The 24,335-nt window shown below is 37.3% G+C and overlaps 1 protein-coding gene across 1 annotated transcript; it reads right to left on the bottom strand.

The window, feature by feature from the left end:
- Nucleotides 1–1,938: 1,938 nt before the first annotated feature.
- Nucleotides 1,939–11,760, bottom strand: LOC140239749 (uncharacterized). Its single transcript, XM_072319570.1, has 7 exons — nt 11,637–11,760; nt 10,188–10,256; nt 9,085–9,261; nt 7,713–7,862; nt 6,902–6,989; nt 5,717–5,784; nt 1,939–4,783 (listed from the first exon to the last, which is right to left on the bottom strand). The coding sequence occupies exons 1-7, from the start codon at nt 11,758–11,760 to the stop codon at nt 4,551–4,553; spliced, it is 909 nt and encodes a 302-aa protein (XP_072175671.1). The 3' UTR covers nt 1,939–4,550.
- Nucleotides 11,761–24,335: the final 12,575 nt, after the last annotated feature.

Here is a 24,335-nt window from a genome sequence, read left to right as displayed (position 1 = left end):
TTTGCCCGGAAGAAAGTGATTAGCGTCTTGTCCAAATTTAGACAAGCTAGACGACTGGAATATTTTCAAAGCCCGTCAACTGATTTCCCCCCTTTGCCTGGGAACTACAGGACGCAAAAAAAAAAAAAAAAAATAGAGAAATACTATACACCCGAGAAGTAATCACTAGACCATTGTATGTGATGTTCATGGGTTGGCAGTTCTCTATGGAAGATGGTATGCATTGCCTGAATTATAATGTTTCACAATTCGCAGCTCGCCAAAAGCTTTGTGTTGACTGCACTGTTTCAATGATTGATTCAAAGAATGATTATTATTATTTTTTTTATTTTCGTGCTGAATATTTCATCAGCTTGTCTACTATGAATACAATGATGGTGGAGCAGCTTTCCTTATGTCAACATTAATCTTTCACGACTGACCAATTCCAAGTAACTCGTCTTCGACTGAGATTGCAATCTCTTGAAGGGGGTAGGGGCAATTCATTTTATTCCCATGGGACTCTGTCAGGACCATTAAAGATTATATTACAAAACATGATATTAAGTTTTGAACAGACATCTTTTCATTTTCTTTTAATTCTTGTAGTAAATGCCCTGGATATTATGGTGCAAAATCAAGCCAAGGCTATGAGATAGCTTGATGCTATGTTATCACCTTATGCTGCATTAGTAATTATTGATATCGGGGAATCAAGTGAGTTGAAAGAATCAATGGGGCTAGTCATGAGAAGTATACAGTGTATCAACAATTTATCTTGATCAGAAAAAACGAGTTCATCCCAAGACTTCGACATCATCGAATCTAACAGTCTCTCGCACTAAAAAGAAAGAATCATGCTTCCCATGAGTAATACAGTCCACAAGTCGGACAACCCATGAGCTCAGCGGGAGACAGAACAAAAAAGATGCTCACGAGCTCGTCACTGGGCAAATAAGGCCCATTACGTCAACACTAGGTAAATAAGGCCCATGAAATCAGCACTAAGGGCAAATGAGGCCATGGAACCAACACTGCTTAGAGCTACATTAAGCACCCCCCCCTTGTGTAATGTCGGTCGTTTAGCTAGTGATAGAGCTCGTGGGCCTTAGTATCGACAATTTGACTTGATTTTCTTTCCCTGGTGGTGTGTGCTTTACCAAATTATTTCTTCAATGTATTTGAACAAGACCTTCGGCATGAACGCCTGACTATTAATCACTAGAACTAGCAAACAAAGCGAGCTTACTTTATCTGATGTGTTCTTGTTTATTTGCTGTTTTTTGGGTGTATTAGTTGTTCAAGTATTCATTAATATTGGTCATTATAAAAAAAAACAAACCCGGCTCTGAATTTTAACCATGTACATATGAATAATAAAGAAATATTTTGTCTATGTGTATTTTTAAGGATATATTCTTTTACTGTATCAATGTGTGATACCTATATTTTGGAACCTCACTGAACTTACGGTTCTTTTAATTCTATAAATGGTCGTGGGCATAGAGACAATGTTTCATTTAAGGGGTGTAAATGGGAAAGGGTCAAAATATAGATCTCGAAGAGATTTTATAGGCCTGATGATCTCCACAAGAAAGATTGTTTGAAACATTGAGTTTACCAATTTTCCTTTATCATTAATAACACATATTTTCCTCTTTTATATTATGTAAGCTCTTATATCGCACTTTAAAAGAACATAATGTATTCAAGCACAAAATATTTAAAGTTACGTTTTACCATATTTTTAATGTGATATTTTATTAATTTCCTGGTGTTTTATACATTGTGGCGACTGTGTACTGTTTAGGGGTGTGTGTGTGTGTGTGTGTCTGTCTGTCTGTGTTTTGCATTGTTCATTTTTTTAGAAGTTTGTTCAGGTTCCACTGCAAATTCTTCAAACGCATGGATGCGTAATCATTAAAGTTCTTATAGAGACGACATCGCAAAAAAAAAAAATATGTTTGCAAGGAGAGTTTATTCACAAGTTTGAATTATCGAACAAAGGTATAAAAAAGCAAAAACGAGTAAAGTGAAAGAAATGTATCCTGGGCCCACCAAAGACTACAATATGCGTTAAAATATTGTATGAGAAGTGAAAACATGCATTGCAAACACGACTTCATAGTAACCAGAAAGAGTGTACAAAATAAGTCATGTACGATGATATCACTTGCCCATCTATAAGGCTACAACCGATACGTGAATTCAAAGGCGTGTCACCACAAATCATTGTTCGACATTCACTAATTTTCTAATGCGTTATGCAAGCACTGTTCTTTTGGGTAATAAATGCGAAATATTTTTTCCAACCTCACACTTTTTTAGGATGGTATATTATGAAAACTGTTCCCTCGAAAATGATTTTCTAAAGTCATGATCTTGAATTTTAACACTGGAAACAGTGGTAGTCTTTACTTGTTCCTTGTGGAAAAAGGCATCAAAAATGTACAAGCAATAACTTGATGAAAATAATCGAAACGCGTGAGCAATTATAGATCGATATACATTAAACATGATCGATTTACTTTCAACAACATGTTTTATAATGTGTTTCATCCAATGTCAAATATCAACTTATATGATGAAAAGTGAAGAACAAAATCAACAACTGAGCTATTATTTTCTTCTTCATAGACAAGTTAAACGTATCATATGAAATCATAAAAAAAAAACATGAAGAGAAAACATGAGAAACAAAACTGGGCATGAAGTATGTTCTGTCAGAAGGCATACTCTATCGTAACCGAACAAGACAAATACTTGGAAGAAATAATGTGTATATGAAGCAGTCCGAAACAGCTACGTAGGTTTCAATGTCATACTCTCAAGGATATGTGCTAATACAGGACTGTCAAATACACATTTGACCTTGAAGTTGCGTGCCCACATACATTAACAAAGACTCTACGGTCTGTGCTTGTTTGAAGTTGTACCTATAATTATGTATGAGATGTACAATATAGGATATGTATACCAACATCTAACCTACCTTAAAAAGGAGAACCAAATAACAATTAAAAAAACTAAATACGATGCCCCGTACACTCAACATATTAAAGTAATACACATAGAATTGCATAGCAAATTTTGAATCCCCATGGAAAGACATTTATGCTTGCATTTGATAAAGGTTTTCCCTGCCAAGGTCATACTTGTGTGATTCTAAATCATGAATGTGCATCGATCTATATTCACACACCGCACGCGAAAATATTTTGGCACTCAAATTCAGAATCTGAGCAATCAATTTTATCTATGGAACCTCTATTTCGTTTCCACCTATTATAAGTCATGCATGAACATTCAATTTCCAAATGCGAACATTGCATTTTTTACACGTGCATCAAATTTACACGATAGTCCTCGTTGAGCTTGTCTGGGCGTTCAATTTCATTTTCAGGTGATCGACTTTGTCTAATCAATAAGTGCATGGAATAGATTTTTGAAGAAGGTGAAATGGGATAAGGATGGGGGGGGGGGGCAGGAGTATTCACAACCCAGAAAGCTTGCATAATACGATTATGATTGCTTAAAGGTACTACATGGTATTGTGTTCATGTATTCTAGGTCTTTCATTTCAAGAAATATTGAGTTGTAAAGTCGGCCAGCAGTGCATCCACGCAACACAACAACAAGCTGTGTGTATTGTATACTCCTTGATGACACCGAATGCACTAAAAAAGGTACATCACCCAATCACACAATGCATCAGTTTCAGGACAAACTGACATACGATGATCTCACATAGTCCTTGCAAAGGAATTCAATAAGATTACAATGAATATCATGCAAGGCGTATTTAATGTTCAAGTACCTGAATCAATTATGTTGGTGATGCGATAATGAGACCACCTGTTCCTAATATTATTTGCTTGTATAGCATGCAATGTGCTAGAAAATGATAATGATGTCCCGGAGAGAACCACAAAAGGGTCTTTGGACGGGTGATTTTACCAGACCTTTGTCATTTTTGCATGGATAAGTTGAGATAAACCTTTTATGTGAGTGAATTGTGACTTATTTTAATATTTTTTTTTCATTCTTTTAACCTTTCCTATTATGATTTCGTGTTTATGGAGGGACAAGATGTTTCAGTGTCGAGTTTCTTTCCTGTTGTTGATTCACCCGTTTTAAGGCAAAACTTGCGATTTGACTTGACTTTTATTTTTGTGATGATAAATCCCCGTACGACATGATTCTGTCTCGTTTCATTTTTCTTCCCTGATTCAGAGAAATGCAACTGTGTGGACATCTGTCAGAGATTTCACGATAAAAAGCGGTTTGGAAATGCCAGAGAAAACACATAATAGCTGAAAATTATCTTTAACTATTCTCATGAACACGTATTAAGCATGATTTTCTTTTTTCAATGCGTAGGTTAAAATATATTTTTCTTCGTATGACTTAATCAATACATTGTAGTTGGATGCTATAGCAAACAGATGTGAATACTAGATGAGGATTACCATGGAATAATCTCTATCATAAACAACATGGAAAATGAGAAGTCATGGGAAAATATTCTCTCACTCTTTTGTGTGAATTAACTTTTAGCCGTAACGATCGAGTTAGCCACCCGCTTTCTGGCGGTATTTGATAGTCTCATCACAAATCTGCAGGGCCGACCAAAGAAACTGTAGATACTTCACGTCCTTTTCTAAGTCCTCCTCATTATCCGTAGTGGTGTAGTTATCAAACATCCAGATTCTCTTCTTGCCTCTGAACCTTGATATCTGATTTCGAACAGTCTTCGGATCGGCAATATCATCTTTGTGGGTTAGCACAATCAGTGAATTTGTGCCTGAAAAGAAATACGATAAAAGTAGAAAAGACAAAATGCAGACTTTGACAATCTAATACTTGCCGATAAGTGCAAAATTACATATTCCATCCAAATATCAACGTGGGATACAATCCTCACATTATTCCCTCTATGCGACCAATATCTTGCTACAGCTTTGTAACAAAGGATAAGACCCTCAAAAGAGCTAATAGAAAGTGTCACTGTCGACTATAAAAGAGGAGGAAGCTTGCCAGAGGGTGGTCACATATTGATTCTAGTTTGTAAGACATGCATAACTGTACTGTAAAGAAAGAGAAAGTTCAATCAATACGTGTGTAATTAATTCACAAAGAAGGATTTCACCAATGTAGTTCCTGTAGTGTTCTGGAAAACAATGGAATTTTACAACTCAAATTGTATATCAAAATATCCTTTGTATTTCTTTTTTGCTATCTCCATTGTCATGGCGACTGCGTTACATGAATTATGCGCATTCAGTCAGTCAATTGAACACCTCTCTAGAGAAATCTAGCCGGAAGCACACAAATCTTGGGTACGTGTGCATTTCAGTGCTCTTATGTTTGTCTCACTGACATCATTTTGCATCCAATAACGTATTCACTTCATTTGTTCATTGTGATTTTATACACCATTATATCTTTCTCCATTCTTGATTTTTTTTTTAATTAATATTGACTTAATTCATTTGGTTAATTTAAATTGGAATGTGTATACGTCGAAAGTAATGTGCAACTGATAAATTTCCTTTGCAGTTATGTGTGAATAAAAGTATATTTTTGGGGGTAAAAATCAAGAGATATTTTCATATCTAAAGCCAATTTATTATGTCTGATTCTGTGATGAGAGCACATTAATTTTACGTTAACAGCCACTAAATAATGTGAAAGACCTTATGACTAAAGATGTAAGAGACTCTGTGTATGTACATACCGGGATATTGCTTTACCATGCTGCAGAACTTTTTAATGAACGTTCTTCCATCTTCTCCAATGTCTGATCTGGAAGTATCAAAAAATTATTTTACATTTGCTAGGTACTCAGCACAAGTTGCGTCTTGTGATAAACACATGACATCACTGGACTTACAGCCCATACAGTTTCTACGCATTAGTGCATGCTGTTAGCATTAAAGACCTTACAGACATTTAATATATTTTTGTCTAATGTTGCCCTAGGGAAAGTTTGACTAGCCTGCATTCATTTTAATATAACGTAAGCATAGTTTACAATGAGTTCCAATTTCTTCACACCAAGTTTTTCACACTCTACTTTGCTGCCAGAGATCTTTGATACCAATGGTAGCATTTAGGAGCCACTTTTCCGCAAACCGTTTATTACAATATTTATGATAATGAGTTCTTTTTTCTTTATCTCTTTAAGCTTGCAATGGTCTTGCACTCGTTTTCATCATTATTATGATATGAATTATTATGATGGTGAATTTATTCAATAAAAATCAAATATTACGCGGACTCAGTCAAATGACCTTCATTATGAGAAGATGTCATTGTAACAAAACCAAGTCGTATGTTAAGTCTCTATGTTATGCAAACTAAAGGAAGAAAAGCATAGGGACATTGACAAAGTAGCCCGTCATTCATGGAAAAAGTATTGTGCAACGTCTGCATTTTTTTGGAGTCTTGTTTCTGTTATATTCCAATAATCATCGTATGATACAAATTATTCTAACTGACCTGACAACACAAAGTCATACAAGACTTTCTTCCACAAAGATAATATCTCCCGGGAGAGATAATATCTCTCCCGGGAGATATTATCTTTGTCGAAGAAAGTCTTGAATATATTATATTCAAAACAATGTCGCATAAAACAAATAATTAGTTAAATGGTGACGAATTGTGTCAGATTAAGTGACGTCGTGCGAGGCGATGTCATTATAGGTATCCAGGTCACCTCACAATCAAATGTGATTATTAATCATGAAACTACTATCTGCAACCACTAGTAATGTTAACAACTGCATTGACATCCTCTCACAACAGAACTCCTTCCCAAGTCCAATTGCTTTATTACGCTGTTACAGTCAACTTAAACATATTTAATTAATGTAAAATGATGTATTAACCCGGTATTAAAAAGAAGGAAACTTCTTACTTTGGATGATAGACAAACTCAGCACAGTGACATTCTTCTTCTTTTCTTTTGACGCTAACTTCCAGATGACTTACATGGAATATTCCATCTGAAAAAAAAAAGGAAGATACAGAGATAAAGTAAGTAGACCTAATCCTATTTGATGGCAGGACTGTACCTTGACTATACAGCAATAATGATGTCGTCAACTAAATCGTTGTCATGACAATTGTAGGAAATCTCCTGAAATGAAACATATGCATGATGTACCTAGTGCACAATCTTAATTCCACTACCTGTGTAAAATATTACAAAAATATTGTTCTGCTGAAGCTACAGTGTACAATGAAGCAAATAAATGCAGAAAGATTTACAGGAAAAAAAAAAAACCCACACACATGTAGAGCGTCCGTAAAGTCTAAAAAAAAGGGGGGGGGGTGGACTTGCAACGGAGACTCCTTGTGGCCAAAAAAAAAAAAAATCGTAAGATTCGGACGGCATACAAGAACAGATAATACAATCTGCGAGAAACAGTGGCACAGTACAATAAAGCTGCACTATTAACAGACAAACGATACACATTGGTAGAATTGAGGTAACTAAAGTAGATACAAAAGGAAATAGGGAAAATGGGGTAGACGTAAAGTGAAATCCAGTAGCTGACAAAATCATTTGTTAATTAAGTTGCTATACTACATTATTTCACTGACTATAGTATCTAAAGGTAACGATTATATTTATTTAAGGAATACGTACCACAGGGCTTTTGTTTTTCTTTGATTGAAGTTGTGCCTTCAAGAATAATCATTTTATTTTCAAGTTGTGTACTTACTGCACTCCTCATTTAGGCGTTCCAAAGTGTCAGATGAGAAATCTTTATACCACAAGTCGATTCTCTCTGCTAATATGTGGTGGAAGCGGCGACGGGTCTTCCTTCCTCCATCTTCTTCTATTCCTTCTTTAGTCACGGTGGAATAATTCCCTATTAGTGGATAAAGGGACACAGACGGCTCATGATATAGTACATTCAGTATTAAAGTGGAAGAGAGATCGCCCTTTACCTTTCTTTCTTGTTTTTTTTTTGTCTCCATCTTTTTCAACCATCATGACTTTGCAGTCTAGCTTACAATTGGCATACACACAAAGAGGGTACGTTGATATGAATCTGAGTCGGTAAGTTGTTCGTCTGATTGAACTACCATCTTGTATTGCGACTTGGTTGCAGATAAGGAAGACTGTATTCTGTTGGTGTGGTTGAGTATATCATTTTTTTATTTGCCTTCATGTCTCTCTAACCAATAACGTGTTCACTTCCGTGCAGCCCGGCAAAGAAAACAAGAAAAGGAGTGTTGGATGTTGTATATACAAGCAACATCGGACTGGTGTAAAAGTGTCCTAGTTACCGAGTGTTTTCTTTCTTTTTATGCTTTTTTTACGAGGCAAGTTGTATCTCAAGGAAAATAAATCTAAAAATAGCATAATTACAATTCTAATAATTATGACTTATTACACGTAATGTAATATTTCTGTTCGTAGTCGCATCTAATATCTAACGGAGTGAACCATGCCGCATCGGTTAACGTTTAACATTGCTTTATGATCTTATCTACTAACCTAAAATCCTACAGAAGAGCACATACGATGGAAGAAAAAAAAAACAAACAAAATGCGCACACCAATGCTATACCGATGGATTTTTTTTTTGGGGGGGGGATGGGATGAAAAAAAATGTTATATTTAACGTGGCATTATTTTGCCTATCAAAATAATAATTCGATGTACTGTAATCCTTTTACTATCTGCTGTTTTTTTTGTGTGTGTGCCTTTTGTTGTACAAGGGAGAGTAGGGGACATTTCATATAGGGTTTTATCATTTTTTTTTCTGACAAACTGTTATAAGCTACTGAAATCATTGCATCTGACTGGATGAGAGCAAATTTGTCCCACAAGTTTGTCGGACAAAACGCTTCTGAAATGCCCCCAAGAACTGACTACTTTTGAAACGGATGCTGGGACAGAATATGAATTTTTCAATGAAAACATGATAGTCTGTGATATCACTCTAAGTTTTATAGATGATCACCATGCACAAGCGAAAAATGCCAATACAGTTTTGCTGTACGACATCCATGTATAAAACTCATCAAGATAAGCCCACATGACGTGAAATGAAACAAAAAAAAAATCTACTAACAAACAATTACCATTCAGGGCGAAGTTGAGCGAGTTGATGAGGCATGATTTGTCAGCAGCAATTTCACCGAAGAAGCTGATGTTCACCTTCGATGGTGCATCGAAACGCTTATCATACCGTGCCTTTCCTGGTTGGTAACCCCTGATTTTCTGTCGAAGCTCGTCTCGTTGTGTCCGCAAACTGTTCACTATGAGCAAAAAACAAAACAAAACAAAACAAAACAAAACAAAACAAAAACAAAACAAAACAAAAAAAAAACATTTCATGATGAATAATATTCAAGCCTAAATACTGTCAATTATTTGCAGATCGTTAGGGACAATGAAGCATTACGAAATCGTTTTGCTCTTATCGTGAAGTTGCGATTGTCGTTGATTTCTCACATTTCATTTTAATGTTTCTCTTGATCATGAAAGTGCATTTAAGCTGACAAAGAAATTAAGTGAGAAACACAGTTCCAGTTGAAGTAAACCCAGAAACATCCCTTCCTCTCAACATATCTTAAAATGCTTTTCATAGACGATAATTTCCTTGATTCGGTTGTAGAATTTTATGTGGTATTCGTTTAAATATATCCTCCGGATGAAAATATACAGTTATTGATTATCATTCTGAAAATGTACTGAAATAACAAAAATTGGATATCATTGACAAAAGATTCAGGTATCTTGACCTAAGGTAACCTATTATGATTAGAAGCCTACCATTTAGAAAGAATGAACACGTAAAAATGAGAGAATATTACATTTGTGTGTGTGTGTGTGTGTGTGTTAGCTGTTATTTTGTATATTATACACAAAGAGAGAAATAAAAAAAGAAAGAAAGAAAGAGAGAGAGAGAGAGAGAGAAAGTTTAGCTTCCTAATGTCTAAAGTTGTAGAATATATTGGGTGCTCCCATTGCTAGATGTGAAGAGTATAACTGTTTTAAATGTCACAGTGTAGACAACAGCATAAAGAGAACTCTACGAATCCTTGTATTCTTTCACATTTATCTATTAAGATAAATCATTAAATCAGATGAAATACTGTACTAAATTCTGGAGCAATTGCATTAGTGCCCAATCCCCTTCTTTGACACAAATCCTATCATTTAGTTCACTTTTTTCTCATACACAATTCTGCTTCCACGTCAGCCGGATCTGGTTTGGGTGGTCTCCGCCAGTAGGGATTCCAGCCACATCCTGTAAAATGATACAAAGGTGAAACATTTTCATAGACTGTGTTCAATCTGTTATTGGGAGCTGCGCGTTTAATGTTCACTCTAGAGGGGGCCTTCCTGACAGCACTGCTAGTATGTGGAAGAACTCACTTTCGCATCGTTACATTCTTTCTAATAGTAAATGGAAAACGTGTAGGGTTTGAGAAAACTTGAATTTCTTGTGTGCGTTTGTGTGAGCTTAATTTTGTAGTGGGGAGCACGGTTTATGTGTTGACTCTAGCGGAGGCCTATCTGACCGTACTGCATGAATAACTATGTGCGATAATCCACTTGCACGATGTTACAAAAGCAGAAAGGATGATGACATATTCACGCTTATCGTGTACACTATAGTGCATTGCCTATTGATTTTAAATCACATATGTTCATGTTGGAATTATGAGAAAATATCTCTGCAGAACACTTTGTTTCAGAATAATCATGTCTAAAATAATTCGAAGGAACTGATTTCTTTGATAATTATATTGTTATTCTTCTTGATATTTGTTGTCGATAAATGTTAATCATCAATACCTTTCAAAGGTAGGTAGTCCGGATAGTACTTTTGAAGGATCTTTCCAACAAGGCAAAACAGCGTGACAAGGGCAACAGTAACACCGATGACTAGTCCAATGATGAGACCAGAATAGTCATGTTGTCTTGCTGTTATTTGTAATGGGTAATGTAAAGAACGAAATTAGTAATATTGCATCTTCATTCAGTTTCTTTTGCCGTGCTTCACAAATATTGCAAAATGTTCTGTTTACATCGTGAAACTCATCATTAAAGCTTTGTATGTATTGAACAGAGTAAACCCCATGGTTACTCAAGTTTTTTTTTTCCATTCCTGAGGAAAACCCCGTAAGAATTTTGCAAAGCCCTCACTTGGATAATTATGTAGCCCAGTCTTCTAGTACAAACCTTGTAACAAATCTGCGTATTTACTTAACAGCTCTCCCAAGAAATTTTTGTTTCATTGTTTAAAAATAATATCCAGAGATTCGTGTTTTTTTTTCTATGGAAAAACGTTTAAAAAATTGTATTTTTTATCTTGTCCTGTCCCTTTGTCTCTTATTTGAAATCGTTTTAAAGGAGCATTTTTCCTTCATTGCTTCATTGCTGTGAAGAGAGGCCGATTTAAAATCGAAAGTTTACATCTTACCTCAGAACTATTTCTAGTTAGATGAACGACTGATTATTCGCCATACTGAACGAAATGTCATTGTCTTCAGCTTTTTGCAAGCTGAAAGTAAATATTCTCAAATTATTTTACTCATGACAATCATATGTAAAATCTCTTTTTCCACCAACCCCCTCATGATTATGACATGATGCCATTGTTTTGTTTTTTTTTTTTACTCACGTGTAACCGTCAGGAAGGTGGAATTCGAGAAAACCTCAAAATTCTCCAGCAAAATTTGGCAGTGGTAGCGATCCTCATCTGCCATTTGCAGGTCGGTGATGACGAGACTAAAATTCCTGTTCATTTCGAAGCGTTCGTCCTTGCTTACAAAATTCCCATCGAAGTATGATGCCTACCTCGTCTGTAAATGCTGATGTGAGCTGTTCTCCTTGACCCAGATTGCAGCGAGTGGCTCCTCTTTGAAGTGACATGGAAGTCGGGTGTCTTCCCTTGTCCATACCTGGAATTTGGGGGTGGTGGTTACCATAGAGGCTAGACAATAGGAAATAAAGAAAAAATCCTTTTCAGGGATGGCTTTTGCAAGTACATGCAATAATATAATGAGAGCTTCAGCTATTTAAAATGACAAAAGCAAACTATCAATTCGCCTGAACTCCTTGCCTGAAATTTAGCATAGAATTTAATGTTTACAGCCTTTTCTTCTTCTTTTTTTTCGAACTCCTCGAGTTTCAAAAAAAAAAAAAAATGGGTAGGTTAAAGGAAAAGTACAGTATTGGTGGAGGCGAGGATTAGGCATTTAACTTTTTGTGAGGTACCAAGAAACTACTTATGAAATAGTACAGAGCATACCTTTCTAAGACGAATTCACAGATTATTTGCTGAAAATTGGTTTTGGAATAGCTGAGACATCCAAAAACAAAGTAATATAGAGCGATCATAATAACATGTGGGTCCAACACTTTATTAGGATTGCTCTATTTTGCGTATCTCGGTCATTTCAAAGCCAATTTTCAAGCTCAAGTTTTCAAGATTATTTCATATTTCCACTTTGTCAGTGATGGGATTACAAAATGATTGACAATAAAACAAAAGTACAAAATATATACAACCATATCTCATATTTGAAAAAAAATAAGACAAACACATATTAAAAAAATATAAATGGACATTATCATCTGAGGATATCACACATCAATGTCGGAGATATGATGGGGCCTACATTAAAGCAATGATTCTTGTAAAAACTGTAAGTTTCCGAATTCATAGGCGTTAAATTATGCGGAGAACGGACATGTTTATCTTGACTAACTTAAATGCAAAATCAGTATTACAAACGAACTATTTTCATCAAATAAACTTTGAATTCTTCTTAGAATCACGTGCTCTTTCTTATTTCATAAGAGGTTTGTCATTATCTCACCAAAAAATGTTAGAAATCTGATGTTACGTCTCAACGGAAACTATACATTCCCTTTAAGCATTATTTCGAAGGTATTAAATCTAGATCTTATGTATTGAAGTGAAGTGGCAATGACAGCTATTCAAACACTGTTTAAATTGTTTGATTCCATGAGTTTGCTTTAAAACACAACAATAGTACCGACTGACAAAGAAAACGAGACGTTGATTCCTTTCCATGATTTGTATATTTCACCGTGAGGAAATCACAATAAAATAAAGTAAAAAAAATCGAAGTAAAATATCGCTACAACTTTCAACAATTATTATCTTGATAGTGCAATCACCTGACAGCTGAACTGTTCTTACTTACTGCGATGCTCAATACTGATATCACTTTTTTGAATATCCGTATCTATTTTACTTGTGCCTGCTTCACTCTAAACAGCCTAGTTAGCACATTTGTGACCCTGCACCTCAAAACAAACAAAAAGTCGCCAGACATGAATTTTGAGTTAAGACCATATTCTGAAAGAGCAGACTTTAAGCTTTAAAATGATGTATAACTCAAATCAAATGGACCCTCCTAACCTATCTAGATATTGGAAAGAAAGCACAAACTCAGGAAAAGTGTGAACTGAGAAAAGAGGCTCTAAAGTACAGTGTCCATTCAAGCGCTTAATCTTTACCAAACCGTGCTGGCTGTGCGATGAATGGGACAAAAAACAGGAAGTAGACCACCAGAGTAACAACAATGAAGAGATCATCAGATTAAACTGAAATTAAGCATGCCTCATCAACACATTCTGTCCATAATTAATGCCAACTTTCAAAGCAGTAGCATTATCCTTTCAAAAGTTATTAGAGATGAAAGTGAAGAGTGTGGACAAGGTTTTTCAGAAATGAAAAAGGGATTCTAAAGACACACCTAATCACACTATTCTACCAAAAATGTTCGAGATAAACTGCTAAAAAAACACACTTTCCTGCCCGTTTTATGATACCAAATTTTATCACAATGTAAAAGAAGACCCTCTCTTTCAGAAAATATGAAAAAATCAAGTTCGGCTAGGTTGACCCATTTCACTTATTTTCAGTCCTCACGCAAAATCAGTGTGTGCGACTTTATGTTCGTTTTGAGGTGCACGGTCACATTTATAACATCAAGAATATCAGGATGCAAAACGATTCCCTGTAAAAAGAAAAAAAAAACCCATAGAAGTACGAAAAGCAACAAAACACCAAAGCAAAGAGAACATAATCCATAGCAGCAAAACAATAACAAAAAATGTCCAATGATGCCCTCTCACCTGCAATCTTATCACACGACATGCCGTAATCTTCAAACATCTTGAAAAAAAAAACTTTAGAAAGATATAACATAAACATTGCTTTTTAGACCAATCTTAACCTAATATATTATGTTGCATTGGTTTTTTTTTTTTTTTTTGCCTACCTGAATAAAAGCCTACCTGCCAAATGTACTTGTTACAGGAAAAGGACCACGTGTGTGTTCAATGCCTTCAATTTGACCTCAAATTAATTGATCAAGTGTTGTGTTGGTATGTTCATTCCAGAGCAGATGCATATGCGTCTTTGATAATAATAATAATAATAATTATAATGATAATAATAATAATAATAATAATAATAATAATATAATGCTCTTATATAGCGCGATTCAACACAAAATAGGTTCTCAAAGTGCTTTACAAACATACATACATACATACACAATGAAACATAGTTACAACTTAAAATTTGCAAACCACTTTAATTCTACTATACTATCCTACTGCAAAAGTTACTGAACGTTGTACGCTAAACGAAATAAGTGAGTTTTCAATTGTTGTTGGAACAGTTCAGAGTTTTCTTGGGATCGGATTGGCTGAGGAAGGGAGTTCCAGAGGACTGGACCTGCATAAGCAAAAGTCCTTTCACCGTATCTCTTTGTCCTTCTTGTGTTGACGTGAAGCAAGTGCTGAGAGGCAGATCGGAGAATTCTTGTAGAAACGCATGGAGAGAAGAGTTCAGATACATCTTTAACCACTTTTGTGTACGATCATTTCGTAAAGTTCTGTACTAACTGTAAACTTCCGCCGTATTCATCACGTTCATAACGTGCAAGGTTCAAAGTGCGTTTTAAAATCCCAACTGCCTCAGCGCTGCCTCTTATAATCTCAATAGAACAAGTGCTTCGGTGACTGTGCGTATCATTATAATTGTATGCAATATCTCGCCAGACATATGCCAGACAGAACCCTTAACAAATATAGAGATAGGGCCTAACTATATGATTGGTCTCTCTGTCCCACTCTCCATATCTCTCTCTCTCTCTCTCTGTACAACGTAATATGAGGAGTAGCCTCAAATGCACATGCACGTTGGCACGTTTGAGCGTCTAAAATCATGCTATACAGTAATTGACTTCTGAGTGGTAATTACAGACATTAACGAAATTAAACATGCATAGCATTCACACATTCTGTCTGCTTTGCTTAAAGAAAAACGACCTACAGACTTGAGAAAGAAATTTCAATGATTATTGTATATTCCACATGTTTTTTTTTTCATTTCTTTTTGTTGTCACAAATGTACACACAAGTAGTTATGTACATGTATCAAGGCTGTATGCATGGTTGTTTAATGTGTATGTACACAGGTAGACCAGATTAATGGAGAACATTCTATATGATATTAGATATAGTACATACAGGCTGACCAGATCAGTGGAGAATTTTCTACATGGTATGCAATGTAGCTACAGTACATGTATGCATGTGACGGGAAATACATTATAGCTCACTCAATCTAGAATGATTTAACCCATTCCAGAAAATTCTAGGAAGTGCTGGCTGAGTGAGGCACTGCCCTTGTAACCCAATGTGATTGGTAGTTAATTTTGGCAATGATGTTATGCACATAGTTAGGCAGTGAGTCATCCAGGATTCCTGGAATTTGGACTTGCTAGTATGTTCAGGTATGTGGCCCCAGGTTGGAGAAAATTACAGAATGTACTAGAAAGGGGTGAATGGATAGTATATAAGCTGGAGAAATTCTGCAGTAGGCAGAGTACCCAACACCTCTGCTCTGAGGGTTACGTCACTTCTGGCTCTGAAGCGACTTGTTATAGTCAGTCCTGTGTTACCTGCTGACCTGTTATGTTTATGGAGATAAGGCCTGGGAGACATCTTGCCTGCAGAGAATTAATTTGCCTACGTTGGAGATAGACTCCATATTTTAGTGTCAACGGACATTATTACGGCAAAGCTGTGACGGGCTGGATTCCTTGCTGGACATTATAAAGTAAACCATCATTCAACGCATCAACTGGACGTGGTCGTCATAACATTTGGATTCTGCACGTTTCGCCGTGGACATATATCGTGGACTTTACCCCGGATTTATATTGTGGATTAATGCAACCTGTGCCTCTGGAATTACGTCGGAGGAATCATTCATTGGTGCGTCAAGGATCATTCATCGGTGCATCAAACATCGTATCTGAACATTTTCAAAGGATTACTTGATAACAAAATATGTAAGTGATTCCATTACCGATTTGTAATTGTTTCTATTGATCATTATTGTACTGATGTGAAAACCGATTACGAGTCTGTACCCACAATATCACTGTTAATAAACCGCCTGAACATTAGTTGATGGTTTCTTTTGTGCGATCATTCTCAGAGTGATTTTGGTCGTAACAAAATTGGGGGCTTGTGTCCGAGAAGTGAATTTAAAGCCAAAACTTAGAATTTGGAACGTTCCGGAATCCAGAATATTGGTACAGACAAAATACCAGTGAGTTGACTGTTCAATTGTATATTGTGTGCAGTACATTGTGACAATGTCAATCAGTACAATGGATGTTCAGGCATTTGTTCAGAGGACAGATTTGTCCCTCAAAGATTTGCAAAGGTTACGCAAATGTGATTTGACTGCTATTGCACAGCATTTAAATGTAGATGTTCCACAAGGTGTAAGAAAGGCAGAAATTCTTGACTTAGTAGCTGGTCACATGGAGCTCAAAGAAGAAATTGACACTTCAGATCAAGCTCAAATTTCAGATCAAACAAGGCTTGAGCTTGCTAAATTGGAAATCAAGGAGAGAGAAAGAGCAAGGGAACTAGAACTGGAGAAAGAGAAGATGAGATTAGAAATGGAAAGAGAGAGGGAAAGAGAACAAAGAGAAATGGAAATGAAGAAATTTGAAATTGAGCAACAACTAAAATTGCGTGAGATGGAATAGGCTCATGCACAGACTGTTGGAAATCGTGAAAGGGCTCCCTCTGAATTTGATTTGGCCAAGAACATTCGATTAGTGCCAAAGTTCGAAGAAAACAGAGTTGATGCATATTTTGTGTCATTTGAGAAGGTGGCTGACAGTTTGAACTGGCCACAGGAATTTTGGCCCATGCTCCTTCAAAGTGTGTTTGTCGGCAAAGCAGCTGATGTGTACTCATCTCTCTCAAAAGAGCAATCACGTGACTATGCTACAGTCAAGAAGGCAGTGTTGAATGCTTATGAGTTGGTGCCAGAGGCATACAGACATAAGTTCAGAAATTCGTACCGCAAACCAGGCCAGACACATGTTGAGTTTGCTCGTGAAAAAGAAATGATGTTTGATAGGTGGTACAGATCCCTGAAAGTGGATCAGGATTTTGATAACCTACGTGAGGTTGTTCTCTTGGAAGAATTCAAAAAGAGTGTTGCTTTCAGTGTGAGGTCGCATTTGGATGATCACAAAGTGACAAGTTTGCATAAAGCAGCCTTGATGGCTGATGAGTATGAGCTGACCCACAGAAATGACAACAGACCACCTTTCAGAAATTTCTCTGGAAATAAGAGAGACAAAAATCATTCGGGCAATCCAAAGAACGCTGGTTCTGGAAAAGACACGAGTTCTGAAACTTCGTCGGCACCAAAGCCTCAATCTGACAAAGGGTCCAGTACAAGTGAAAATGTCATCAAATGTTTTCACTGTAACAAGACAGGGCATGTAAAGTCACAGTGTTGGAAGTTGCAAAACAAAACAAAGAAGGACATGGGATTTGTCATGTCAAAACGTGTCCTACCCGAAAATAGTGTCCCTTTCAGTGAAACACAGGCCATTAAAAGTCGATCTCCCAAATTCAAAGATAGGCTGAAGCAGGTGGATGAGAGCTATCGTAGCTTTTTGTTTGATGGTGAGGTGACCCCATGTACTTCTGGTGAGGCAGGTAAACCAGTAGTCATCCTGCGGGATACAGGGGCCTCTCAGTCGTTGATGGTGGATGGTGGTATGACTTTTCCACCAGGTAGTGCAGTGAATGCAAAAGTCTTGATTCAGACTGTTGATGGCAGTTATATGTCAGTACCACTGTATAGAGTGGATTTGAAGTGTGACCTAGTTTCTGGTCCTGTCACTGTTGGAGTTGTTCCTGAGTTGCCCATGGCAGGCATTGACTTCCTGTTGGGGAATGACTTGGCTGGGGACAAGGTGGTTGCGTCTCCAGTTGTTTCGGATAAACCAGTGGTGGTTGCTGAAACTGAGCAGTTGCAGGAGGAGTTTCCTGGGATTTTCCAAGATTGTGTTGTGACTAGGTCTCAGGCTCGTAGAGCTGTTCAAGATGATGCGGATTCTGTTGATGTGGAGGAGAATTCCGGTGTTTGGTTGGCAGAAACCTTTTTCAAGGATTTGAATGATGGGGTTGCTGTACTAGGCTCCGAGGCTAACAGTGATGGGCTGTTTTGCAAGTCTTCCTTGGTTGAAGCACAGCAGGCAGACTATGAGTTGAAAGGCTTGTCTCAGACGGCGTGTTCTGAGGCTGAGGCTGAAAAGGTCCCTGAGTGCTATTATGTCAAAGATGGCATTTTGATGAGGAAGTGGAGACCTCCCCATAGGCCAGCTGATGAGGATTGGACGGTGGTCCGTCAAGTTGTTGTCCCTCCCAGTTACCGCGGTGAGATCTTGAGGATTGCTCACGAGTTACCAGTTGGCGGCCATTTAGGCGTCAGAAAGACAAAGGATCGGATCATGAGACATTTTTATTGGCCAGGGTTGAATGTGGATGTGGCTGAGTTTTGCAAGACTTGTCACACATGTCAGGTGGCTGGTAGACCACAGCATTCAGTGAAGCCGGCGCCATTGATTCCGATACCTGCGTTTGAATAACCATTCAGTCGGGTTCTAGTCGACTGTGTTGGACCTTTGCCTAGGACTAGGTCGGGTCATAAGTACCTCTTGACAATCATGGATATGTCTACACGGTTTCCAGAGGCTATCCCACTGAGAAATATCACTGTCAAGACTGTGGTAGATGCTCTAGTGCAGTTTTTCACTAGGTATGGGTTGCTCAAGGAAGTGCAGTCTGACCAAGGGTCAAATTTCATGTCAGGCATATTTCAAGAGGTGATGTATCGTTTGGGTGTGAAACAGCTGAAGTCGTCAGCTTATCATCCCCAATCCCAAGGTGCGTTGGAGCGCTACCACCAGACCCTAAAGACAATGATTAGGGCATTTTGTGAGGAGTATCCCGAGAATTGGGATAAGGGCATCCCTTTCCTGCTGTTCGCAACGAGGGACTCCCCAAATGAGTCGACGGGTTTCAGCCCATTTGAGTTGGTGTACGGTCATGAAGTTAGGGGCCCACTGAAGCTTATCAAAGAGAAATTCATGACTGAGGATGATGAGGTCCACCTACTTGACTATGTGTCAAAGTTTCGTGAAAGGCTTTCAAAGGCTTGTGAGGTAGCTAGGGAACACTTGAAAGTGTCACAAGACTCTATGAAGAGAAAGGCAGACAATAATGCCAAAGCCCGAACCTTCAAACCAGGTGACAAAGTTCTTGTACTGCTGCCCATACAAGGTGAACCACTGAAAGCCAAGTTCAGTGGCCCATACTGTGTCAAAAAGAAACTCAATGATGTGAACTATGTGATCAGTACGCCAGACTGATGCTAAAGAACAGAGAATGTGTCATGTCAACATGTTGAAAGAGTGCTATGACGGAAAGTCAGTTGGTGTGACATAGGTAGTAAATAGCACAGTAGAATTCAAGGGTGAAAAGTTTTCACCGCATATCACTATACAGTGTACTGTATGTGTTTAGCATATTTATTAATGTATGCAAAACAGTTTGACATGATTGTATAAGTTCTGAAAATCCAAGCAATATCAATGTAAATGGTATCCATGAACAGAGAACATGGAATTAATGAAGCTATTCAAAAGACATGTGATAGCATATGATTATTGTTGCTTGATTTGGATTTTACCTCACATTCGTTGTAAATAACAATGAGAAATTGTGAAGGTAAAAGAAACCCTTGCTACGGCAAGGCTTTCTTTTTCCCATGGGGGATGGTGTCACAAATGTACACACAAGTAGTTATGTACATGACTGTATCAAGGCTGTATGCATGGTTGTTTAATGTGTATGTACACAGGTAGACCAGATTAATGGAGAACATTCTATATGATATTAGATATAGTACATACAGGCTGACCAGATCAGTGGAGAATTTTCTACATGGTATGCAATGTAGCTACAGTACATGTATGCATGTGACGGGAAATACATTATAGCTCACTCAATCTAGAATGATTTAACCCATTCCAGAAAATTCTAGGAAGTGCTGGCTGAGTGAGGCACTGCCCTTGTAACCAAATGTGATTGGTAGTTAATTTTGGCAATGATGTTATGCACATAGTTAGGCAGTGAGTCATCCAGGATCCCTGGAATTTGGACTTGCTAGTATGTTCAGGTATGTGGCCCCAGGTTGGAGAAAATTACAGAATGTACTAGAAAGGGGTGAATGGATAGTATATAAGCTGGAGAAATTCTGCAGTAGGCAGAGTACCCAACACCTCTGCTCTGAGAGTTACGTCACTTCTGGCTCTGAAGCGACTTGTTATAGTCAGTCCTGTGTTACCTGCTGACCTGTTATGTTTGTGAAGATAAGGCCTGGGAGACATTTTGCCTGCAGAGAATTAATTTGCCTACGTTGGAGATAGACTCCATATTTTAGTGTCAACGGACATTATTACGGCAAAGCTGTGACGGGCTGGATTCCTTGCTGGACATTATAAAGTAAACCATCATTCAACGCATCAACTGGACGTGGTCGTCATAACATTTGGATTCTGCACGTTTCGCCGTGGACATATATCGTGGACTTTACCCCGGATTTATATTGTGGATTAATGCAACCTGTGCCTCTGGAATTACGTCGGAGGAATCATTCATTGGTGCGTCAAGGATCATTCATCGGTGCATCACACATCGTATCTGAACATTTTCAAAGGATTACTTGATAACAAAATATGTAAGTGATTCCATTACCGATTTGTAATTGTTTCTATTGATCATTATTGTACTGATGTGAAAACCGATTACGAGTCTGTACCCACAATATCACTGTTAATAAACCGCCTGAACATTAGTTGATGGTTTCTTTTGTGCGATCATTCTCAGAGTGATTTTGGTCGTAACATTGTTTTATACTCTCACTCTCGAGTAACTAATATTTTTGAGAGAGAGCATCACAATTTCAAACTTTCTAACTTGATGTACAAAATGTACTACATTCACGCTATTCCTAGACACACACACACATACACACACACACACACACACACACACACTTAAAAATACACCTACTTCCATGATGCTTCTTGTTTTATCAGATACAGCCCGGTTCTGTCGTCCCTATCATCTCATCAGAGATTGGTACATGATTTTTTGGTTTACTATGACAGTCTATTTCTTTGATGTTGTTGTTGTTTTCATTTGTTATTATAAGCTACATACACAAGCGAATAATACATTACTATCACTCTCTGCGAGCCATGAGACATAAAAATGGATTTAAAAAAAATCCATGTGCTCGTTTTATACATAGATTACCGCAACATCGTATAAGGTGTTTTCGCATTAATTCATGCTATTCTTAGGAACATCGCATATTGCAGCAGAACTTTGAGAATAAACCCATGAATCTGACCAATTTAGAGATAAACTTAGCTTGATGTAATAAAAATTATATAACACACGATATAAATAGTTATCTAAGAACTTAACCTTTAAATGGGGAAAAGAATTGGTGTTGTGATTCCCCCTCTCATTTGTTATTCTGGATTATGTTGAATATTTTTGTTTTTTCACATGCAGACTAAAAAAAAGTTTTAGGGTGTTAGGAAGCACACCCTCAACGTTTAGCAGCCCTTTGTAAGGTTGAGCTTCAGTGGTAATCTCAAGAAGCAAAACAAAATAGAATCTAAATCTTACGGATAGATCCTAATTTTTGGTTTACATTATTGTTCATGTAAGCAGCTTAAGAGGGAAATAATTCATAAAAAAATAATGACTTATCCTTCCAACTTGCACAAGAAGATCACCATGATATCATATCTAACGAACTCTGTGAAATTTGAGACAACTTTTAAAAAAAAAAATCTGTATTCGACATATTCTTTATATTTTGTCAATAAATTTACAAATCCTTCAACTCAGGATGACTAATGTTACCCCGCACAAGCACGTTTTGCAAGACTGCATAGATCCAACCTTACTTATTATGTCGTTTTTACCCGTTTTCAAAGCATACATTTCAGCGACATGTCGGATCAAAGTTTTTGTGTATTTTAGAGCCCGAAAGTATGTAACAACGTTTTGTACTACAGTATGTACTTGGCAAAACATGCGAACACGACTCCCTCGTTCCACCACAAAAACTGCTCTATCTTGTTCCTGTGTGGAGCGCATTCAGTAAGGGCCTACAACCTTTGCACAAAGCACATGAGCACATCCGCATTGTACGTTATGCAATTTTGATAGGAACAATCCTTATAAATGTTTACATACTTTTTTTTAAGGAAGGCGTTGATATCATGTGTAATATGCAGACTGGAAACTTACTCAGCTGACAACAGAATTAAATTGTATCAAAGGAATTTTACAACATTTTCAGATTTATTCCAATCCACGTACCGTCATAACTGAAACACAATACCTTTTAACAGAACACGAAATTAAATATGCACTTATATCAACTACACTATACTTTTCCTAGAAATTAGAAACAATGATCATCGACAGAATTCTGAAACCAAACAAGAAACATACATTCGTGTTTTTAGATGAATTTGGGCGTACAAACCACGGAATCACTGCTCAATCAGCCTACGGGAAAGAAGAGTTTTGCACGTACTGCGTTACGGTCACATTTGTGCAGAATGGGTGTAAAATTGTTTGTGCGTTTGAAACATTGTATGACGTATAAAGATAATTTGTCTTTGTGAAGCAAATACCGGTTACCGAAATTCGTTGTTGTCACGTTAGATTGACAGGTTCATATTCATAACAACTTTCGGTTTGTATTTAGAGATAAAATAAGGCTAATACTGACAATGATAACAAACTTTAACCGATGATTCAAATCTCCCCAAATTTAGAGTCAGATTGTTCTGATTTATGCTTCAGCTCTCCCTCCATCAAACCTTTTCAAGACGTCAGTCTGTTATTCTCGAAGATGTTACGTACCAATGGTATAATTTCTATCTTTAATTTTTGTTTGGTAACAATATAGTCAATGATGTTTGTTTCTACTACCACCATCAGTTGACACAGACCAAAATATGACGGATTGTTGCATTACCAAGTGAACCCGCTGTTAACGTTGTAGAGCTAAAGTTTTAGAAATTGAATGTCTCACCTCAGTTTCCCCATTATTCTGGTTTTATGTAATTCTCATAATTTCTATAATTTTTATATGTCTCCAAGAAGATATGACATATGAGTGTTATACATGTATATATATATATATATATATATATGTATAAATAGATACATACATATATGTATATATATATATATATATATATATATATGAAGAGTTTGTTTGCAAAAACCGATAAGTCCATATTTGCCAAATGGAGATATTTGCGATTAAAGGCCAAGAAAAATAAAGAGAATAATATGAAAAATGTTGCTTCTGTTGACCATAACTTCAAAAATGTACCTTTATATGTAGTGACCAATATATCATTTTATGCTAGGAGTCCACTGGGCCGGCGCCAGTTCGCGCCAGTTCGCGCCAGTGCAATTTGCCGTGGCGCCTATTGTCGTCAATAAGGTGCTTAGTGGCGTGCAGTGGCTCAAACTGCCTCCCAACTGGCGCGCGGTGGCCCGTAACGGCGGCAAAAATTGAATTTAGCGGCAAGAAAATTTCAAAATGTTTGAAATCTTCGTCGCGCCACTTTCAGCGCGAAGTGTCCACCAAGTGGCACCAAATGTCGCAAACAATCCGCCTATTGGAATCCACTGGAATGTAATGGCGCGCGCCAAGTTGCGCCAACGAGATTTTGCGCCACGTGGGGCCACTTGCCGCCACAGAGGCGGATAGTGCGCGCCAAAGCGCTCCAAATCAACAGTGGCGCGAGCCAAAAAACATCTGACTGGTGACTATTTCGCGCCAAATACCACTTGGTTTCCGCCAAATACCACTTGGTTTCCGCCATTCGGCGCCACTTGCCGC

This window comes from Diadema setosum, chromosome 16, assembly GCF_964275005.1.
Source record: "Diadema setosum chromosome 16, eeDiaSeto1, whole genome shotgun sequence".
In the NCBI taxonomy this organism is placed as follows: Eukaryota; Metazoa; Echinodermata; class Echinoidea; order Diadematoida; family Diadematidae; genus Diadema; species Diadema setosum.
The sequence above is the reverse complement of the archived record's forward strand: the minus strand, read 5'-3'. Positions and strand labels throughout refer to the sequence as shown.

Bases quoted from the DNA above. Each gene is read 5' to 3' on its own strand.
- LOC140239749 (XM_072319570.1), bottom strand. From the start codon at position 11,760: ATGAACAGGAATTTTAGTCTCGTCATCACCGACCTGCAAATGGCAGAT. The intron at 9,262-10,187 runs GTATGAGAAAAA...TTTTGCTCATAG, and splicing joins TGACGTGGAAGCAGAATTGT to TGAACAGTTTGCGGACACAA. The intron at 6,990-7,712 runs GTAAGTACACAA...TTTTTTTTTCAG, and splicing joins ACGCCTAAATGAGGAGTGCA to ATGGAATATTCCATGTAAGT.